At 51.5% G+C, this 6,568-nt stretch overlaps 1 protein-coding gene across 1 annotated transcript; it reads right to left on the bottom strand.

Moving 5' to 3' along the window:
- Positions 1-1,091: 1,091 nt before the first annotated feature.
- On the bottom strand, positions 1,092-5,362 carry IGFBP1 (insulin like growth factor binding protein 1). The gene is made up of 4 exons (XM_030871371.2): positions 5,017-5,362; positions 3,437-3,621; positions 2,132-2,260; positions 1,092-1,223 (listed from the first exon to the last, which is right to left on the bottom strand). The coding sequence occupies exons 1-4, from the start codon at positions 5,360-5,362 to the stop codon at positions 1,092-1,094; spliced, it is 792 nt and encodes a 263-aa protein (XP_030727231.2).
- Between the last annotated feature and the right edge of the window lie 1,206 nt (positions 5,363-6,568).

The raw sequence follows: 6,568 nt of genomic DNA, 5'->3' as shown, positions 1-6,568 counted from the left end.
ATGAGATGCCCATCCAGGGGGAGAAAAGGAAGGAGCAGTCAGCAGGGCAGGAAGGAAGGGGGGTCAGGAAGGAAGGAACCCACGTGGCAGAGGACCCATGTCTTGGGCTCAGGTCTTAGTCGTGCAAACAGAGGGGCAAGCAGGGTGCTGCCCTGGAGGGCGCCACTGAAGCCCTCCAGGGGCCATAGGCTGGGCAGAGTCAGAGAACAGACGGGTGAGGGAGAAGTTAAGGAAGTGATTCTGTCTTGCATTTAAGATAGGAGAAACCCTGGCCTATTTACAAGAGGAAGGGAAGGAGCTAGCGGAGAGGTGAGGGGCCGCAGAGGGAGGGAGGGGTGCCCCGGGCGTGGGAGCCCTCAGTGGGCAGGGCAGACCTGCCAGCACTGGGGACCAGGAACCTGCAGACTGGACTCGCCAGCGCTGCATGCAGAAGGGGAGGTGACGGACGGAGGGAATTCAGGAAGGAAGAAGACGTTATGTTCAACAAATGTCCGTGACGATAACAATGATCCAGTGTGGGATATTTATTCCAGGGTGTTTACACTGTGTTCATGCGTTTGACAATATCTGCAATACATATGTTAACACGTGGCAACACCATCACATGTAGCTTTGACTACACGATCAACATTCAAGTTTGCCTGCAAATTTACGCGAAACACAGATCCATGGAATAAACAGAGTAAATCATTCTTAAGCACAGCCTAACCGTCCTCCATCAAACCACTTAAAGAAAATCACTGCTACACGTTTGATTTTGCATTTCCTCGGCAGCATTTTCCTATGCTCTTTAAGACGGAAGCAGGAACCTCTGAAGAGCTAAAATACAAGTATTTACCTACAACGTGATGGGAAGTGTTTCATTATATATAAATTAATATAACACAAGTTACCATGTAGAAAAAAATAAATTTATGGTGAATAAATAAACCACAGCTTTATATAGCAAGTCATATGTGGAGTATAAAAAGTAATTCCTAGGTATATACATATACATCTATATATATATAAGTGTGTGTGTATCCCAGAGTATAAATATCATATGTACTTAAATATTTCATGTGAAGGAATAGATCATACTGCATCTATTTTCAGTTCTGTAAGTTAAAATACTGATGGCATTTGGGGTCCCCTCTGATTGCCACGGACCCCAGGATCTTCTTTCCGCTCCAAGGGTAGACACACCAGCAGAGCCCAGGCTCTCCTTCCAGGGATGTCTCGCACTGCAAAGAAAAGAAGCGAGGTCAGCAGCAGCCCCTGTGAAGCTGAGAGGGCGGCGGAGCTCCGTGCTGCCCAGTGCCGTGTGGAGGGCGTGGCAGCTGAGAGCCAGGCCATGGACATCCCCAACCGGCCGTGACCATGACTGAGGGCAAATCCTACACCGTCTTGGTTCTCTTCGTAAAATAGAGACTAAGGGTAAGTGCCCAGTGCAATAAGGATGTCACGCGTGTGTTGAATGGTACAGCGTGCGGAGAACTGTCTGCTTCACGGCCCCTACGGCAGAGCGCCTGAGCCCGGAGGGAGCCTGCCCATGTGTGGCCAACCTTGCTGTCGTACCCCCTGCCAAATTCCTTGTTTGTTATAAAGCACTTCCTGGTCCCCAGTTTCCCCCAGAAATATCCACAGAACCTAGGCTTCACTGAGTCCTAAAGGGCTCCTCAAAATTAGGTCTTGGTTTGTTTAATCTCACTTATTATCTGGCAAGCCAAAAAAATGCTATTATATTTAATTATAAAGTTCATTTCCCTTTGTAGGGAGAAAAAATGTAAGAGATGTCCAAACAGATACTCACTTTCCTAAGCAGAATTGTCCTGTTCCTCTCTATTACAGGTGAGACACTGAGATCCAGAACGTGAGGGGCCTGTGACGGTCCCCACCTGCTGAGATTTGCTAGCTGATGGAGCGACACTCAGCTCAGGGCCCCCGAGTGCACACAGGCTTTGAGCATGGGGCTGGTCTTCAGGCTAACGGGGGGCTAGTGCCTCCTACTCCCAGAGGGGTGGGTCTTGCGTAATATGATCTGTTACATGGTTTTACGTTGCTCACTTGGAGCTGGACACCCTGTTTGTTGAAAGGCTGGCGCTTGGCTGGGGTGTGGGCATTCGGGGCTGTCGCGTGAGGATGCACATACCTGTTTGCTGTGATAGAATCCATTCTTGTTGCAGTTTGGCAGATAAAATTTGTAAAGTTTGTCTCCTGCCTTCTGCTGCTCCCTGGCTAATCTGTCCAGCACTTTGTAGAGTTCTCGCTGGCAGGGCTCCTGAAAGAAAAATTTGACGTTGGGATAAATGACAAGAAACAGTGTATTATTAGCCTAAAAGGGGAGTGGATGTAAGAGGTTTTGTGTGGGCTCTGAGGACAGGCCTGGACCCACTTTCTCTCGGCCTCACTCTCTCACCTATAGAAGGAGGGTGGTTAGTCTCTGTTCTGAGTTGTTAAGATAAAGGATGGGAACCCCATGCCCTCCCTCACTGAACATTCACTAAACACTTGCAGGAGATAAGAGCATCACCAATGCCATGAGCACTCCGACTCTCCTGCCCCCCGTGAGTAATTCTGGCATCAGTCATCTGGTTGAAAGGAGAATGGGCACAACTCTGTGAATGGAGAACTTAGTAGCAGAGCTTTCTAAATTTTGAACAACGTTCCTCTGTAATCTACAAGGTTAGTTCACATGAACCAAATTCGTTGAGGATTAAGGCGTTCATCTGGACAATCTGAGATAAGCATGAACTTTTCTCTATTTGTCATCATTTCAAGCTTAAACTCTGAAGTGTCTAGAAAATGGTTCAATCTCCACTTTTCTGGGTACGCATGTTTTTAGAAGTGAGTTTCTTTTTTTCACAAATGAACCCAAGTCACTCCAACTTTGATTCTTTGTCGCCCTCAAGTGGTAGGACTAAAAACATACATCAATTAAGATGCTACAAGGGAGTTAGCGCTTAAAGGGGACAGAGCTTCAGTTTGGGAAGATGAAAAACTGCTCAAGATGGACGGTCATGATAGATAGTGGCAGAATAATGTGACTGTACTTAATGTAACTAAACTTTATACTTTCAAATGATTAAAATGCTAAATTTTATGTTATGAATATTTTACCACAATTTCTTAAAAAGTGGGGGGAAGATGGGATGGGGGAGGAGGATGTTAAGAATAGCTCAGTGCTCTTTAGACACTGCCAGTCTGATACCCTCATTTTAGAGATGAGCTCAGAGACGTGAAGTAATGTATCTAAGGTTGCACAGCACGAACTGCATTTTCTTTCCATCCAGAGGGCTCCTCTGCTGAAAGCCCTTGGGTTAAAAGTTCCCAAAGCTAAGCTGAGAAATGTCTGTTAGGCTTTGGGAAGGAACTTGTTTATATCCAGGGCTCAGGACCGGACCTGCAGGGCCAAGCAGATTCAAGCTAGAGGCTCCACCTACCCCGAGGCTCTCACCTTCCGATTGTTGATGTCTGTGATCTCCAGGGCCCTCATGCTCTCATAATTACTGATGGCGTGCCAGAGGATGGGCAGGTCCTCACTGGACGCAGCCATCAGGTGGAAATTGTCCAGAAGCTGCTCCTGGGTCATCTCTGAGCTCTCAGGGGACATGTTCTCTAGGGTGGCAGGGTCCTTTGCCTCTGAAAATGGAAAAACGAAAACCCATGAGCCTCTCTCCGAAGCATCTGCCCCTGTGCCCCCCTCCCCTGAAGCTGCTTCCCTTCCCACAAAACCGGACGGGGACAGGATGGCCATGTAGTTTTGCCTACTCCCACTTTAAAGGAACTTCTGATGGCTTCCAGGTAGAGGGATGACCCAACAGCAATACCAATGGCAAGAGTGCCCCGTGTTTCTGCTTCTAAAGCAGGCACATGCACATGTGTCAAAGCCCGGGAGGAGCCCTGAGAAAGCCATGGATTGCAATTCAATTCCTGACCCCATCCTCAGCTTTCCTATCCATAAAATGGGCATGTTAGTAATTCCCTGTGAACAGGTGGTAGGGTTTGTTTAGAGGTGGAGTCTAGATTGCAGCTCTACTCTCTTCTTTTCCAGGGGCTCTGCCTTCCCACAGAGTGACTTCTTTGCAACCCTGGGAAGAGGGAGGGTCACCAGATTTCTTGCAGAGTCCTAGGGTTTGGATCTGGTGCATGGACAGAATGATAGAGAACTGGCTCTCCTGAGGGAACACGGGGGGACACCCTCTCCTTTGAGGACCACAGAGATGACTCTGAAGGCAGAGAACCAGGAGGAAAACCGTCCCCACCTTGGAAGGGTGATGCACTCCAGCAGATCCCTATCAGGGCATAGAGCCACAAGATCCCGCCAAGAATCACGGAATCGCCGGACATACAGCTGCCCTGACAGAGGTAGGGAGAGGGGGTAGAGGTGGGTGTATTTCCTCTGCTTCCCACTACAAATAAATCACTGCTAAATTCAGGAAAGTTCTGATTGTCAAGTTCTGAGGAGGCAGCACACACATCAACCACTGTTTTTCTATGACAATGAACGCAAGTGACGTTTTTAGCCTGAACTTTCACATTATGTTCTGTAAACATCTGGGAAGCACATACTGTCTGCACAGGACATATATTTCAAAGGACATTCCAAACACCTCCCAGGAGGCCAGCGGTACAGGCTCCCACTGCAGGTCTTCCCAGAAACTAATGCATTGGCAGGGAGGAGAGCCAGGGGCGGCTGGAGTGGCACCCCGCTGCCCGGGCACCCCATCGCCTCCCTCTTCTGGGTTTCTATAGATCAGTGGGCTGCCCAGGTGGTCTGGGCTCCCTCCCCCAGCTCTCCCACCAAGTTGCGTGTGTCCTGCCCTATCCTAAGCGCCCCCTGCAGGACCACACAACGATGGAGTTCATCTGGGTGACAAATCCTTTCCCCTTACAGGTTTTGGCTGCAAGCTCTGAGCTTGGCCGGGTTTACTCCCCACTGGCTGTGAGCTTTGGTGGAGCCCCAGCCCTCTGCCCGCCCCAGTCCCCACCCCATCTGTCCCAGGGGAGGGACCCGGGCGGGGAGACGGTTGGTACCTGTGGCCTCGGCGCTGGGCGCGGGCATGCAGGCGCCCTGGCCGCGGGTGAGGGCGTACAGGGGCCGAGGCTCCCCGGGCAAGGCGCGGCAGCTGAGCCCATGGGCGCAGCGCGCAGTAGCCACGCCGCATGCGGCGTCCCGCGGCAGGGCGCACGTGGGGCAACAGCCGCAGCCGGCGGGCCGGGTGAGCTCCGGGCACGAGGCGGGCACGGGAGGGCAGAGCGCCAGCCTCTCGGCGGAGCAGGGCGCGCAGCGCCAGGGCTGGGGAGCGTCAGCGGCTGAGCCGAGCTGAACGGCCAGCGAGAGCAGAAGCGGCCAGGCGCGGACAGCCGGGACTTGGGGCATCGCCAGGCAGCGGTGGCGGTCAGGAGCCGGTGCTCGCTAGGCGGTGGCGGCGGCGCGCTGGCCGATGCTGGCTGAGCGGTGGCTGATGCTCGCTGGACACCGGGTGCACCTTATGAAGGGCGCCGGCCGGGCCACCTGAACCAGCGGTTAATGATTGGCGGCGCCGCGTGCTCGCGGCCGGTGTTCAAAATAAGTTTGTTTTGGTTGTAGGCGCACTGCCCTGCGCAAACCGTGGGTAGAAGGAGGGCAAACGGTCCAGGTTTCAGACAGTGTTTGTCCTGTCGTTAGGGTTCAGACCTGGAGCCAAAGTGCAATTCCAGCCAGGAGCGCACAGCCAAGTGGAGGGTGGCGCTTGCTTGTTTCGTTCAAGGGGCATCTTCAGGCTGAGTCTGCCGGCGGTCCCCGGAAGACCCAGGGAAAGCAAGAGAGATAAGCTGGGCAAGGCCAGCGCATTGGCCAGTTTTCAAGTGGGGAAATCAAGGCCCAGGCAGAGGAAGGAAGGATGGGCTTAGATAGAAGCCAGGTGTTTGAAAGCCCTAGTAACTTCTCAGTGGCAAAGCCCAGAACTGTTTCTCCCTCTGCAGAAAGAAGACCAACGGGCCCCTTAACTGCTGTCCTGAGAGCCTTTCCCAGGAGGAAAGAAGGAAGGAAAGGGGCAGTTCCTCCCAGGGCTGATGCCACCCTCGCTAATGTCACCACAGCCCCCAGAGACCCACCTTGTTAACTGAGCTTACAGAGAGAGAGGGACTCGGGGCCATTCAGAGACAGGGCGAGGGTGCAGAACGAAGCCCAGACCCCAGCTTCCTCTGACTTTCAGCCTCAGACCAGATTTTTATCAGGAGTTGATGACCAAGGCTTTCTCTCTAGTTAGAATTCCTGTTTCTGAATATCCTCTTGAGTGGAAAGAAAAATGTCACTGTACCTTCAAAGACAGTGAGATATGGCCCTGCCCTTGTCCAGGTACTGCAGGTGCCCTCACTGGCACCCGGTCCCTGGAAACCAGGCAGCTACTGACAAGAACAAGGCAGCTGTATATTTACTGATGGAGGAAAATCTCCAAGGTTTGTAATATTATGCAAGTTAAGTAAAATTTCCAAGTGAAGTAAAACTAACAAGGCACAGAATATGCCATTGTTTGTGTACAAAAAAGGAATAGGAATGTATATGTCACTGTGATCCTAAATGTATTGAGTATTCTGAGAAGAA

Source organism: Globicephala melas, chromosome 9, assembly GCF_963455315.2.
Source record: "Globicephala melas chromosome 9, mGloMel1.2, whole genome shotgun sequence".
NCBI classification, from domain to species: Eukaryota; Metazoa; Chordata; class Mammalia; order Artiodactyla; family Delphinidae; genus Globicephala; species Globicephala melas.
This window is presented reverse-complemented; position numbering and strand designations above follow the sequence as displayed.

What these genes read in the sequence shown, in the direction of transcription:
- IGFBP1 (XM_030871371.2), bottom strand. Translation starts at nt 5,362, where the DNA reads ATGCCCCAAGTCCCGGCTGTCCGCGCCTGGCCGCTTCTGCTCTCGCTG. An exon ending in GCCCAGCGCCGAGGCCACAG is followed by an intron (nt 3,622 to 5,016) that starts GTACCAACCGTC and finishes TTCCATTTTCAG; the next exon opens with AGGCAAAGGACCCTGCCACC. An exon ending in CAGACATCAACAATCGGAAG is followed by an intron (nt 2,261 to 3,436) that starts GTGAGAGCCTCG and finishes TTTTTCTTTCAG; the next exon opens with GAGCCCTGCCAGCGAGAACT.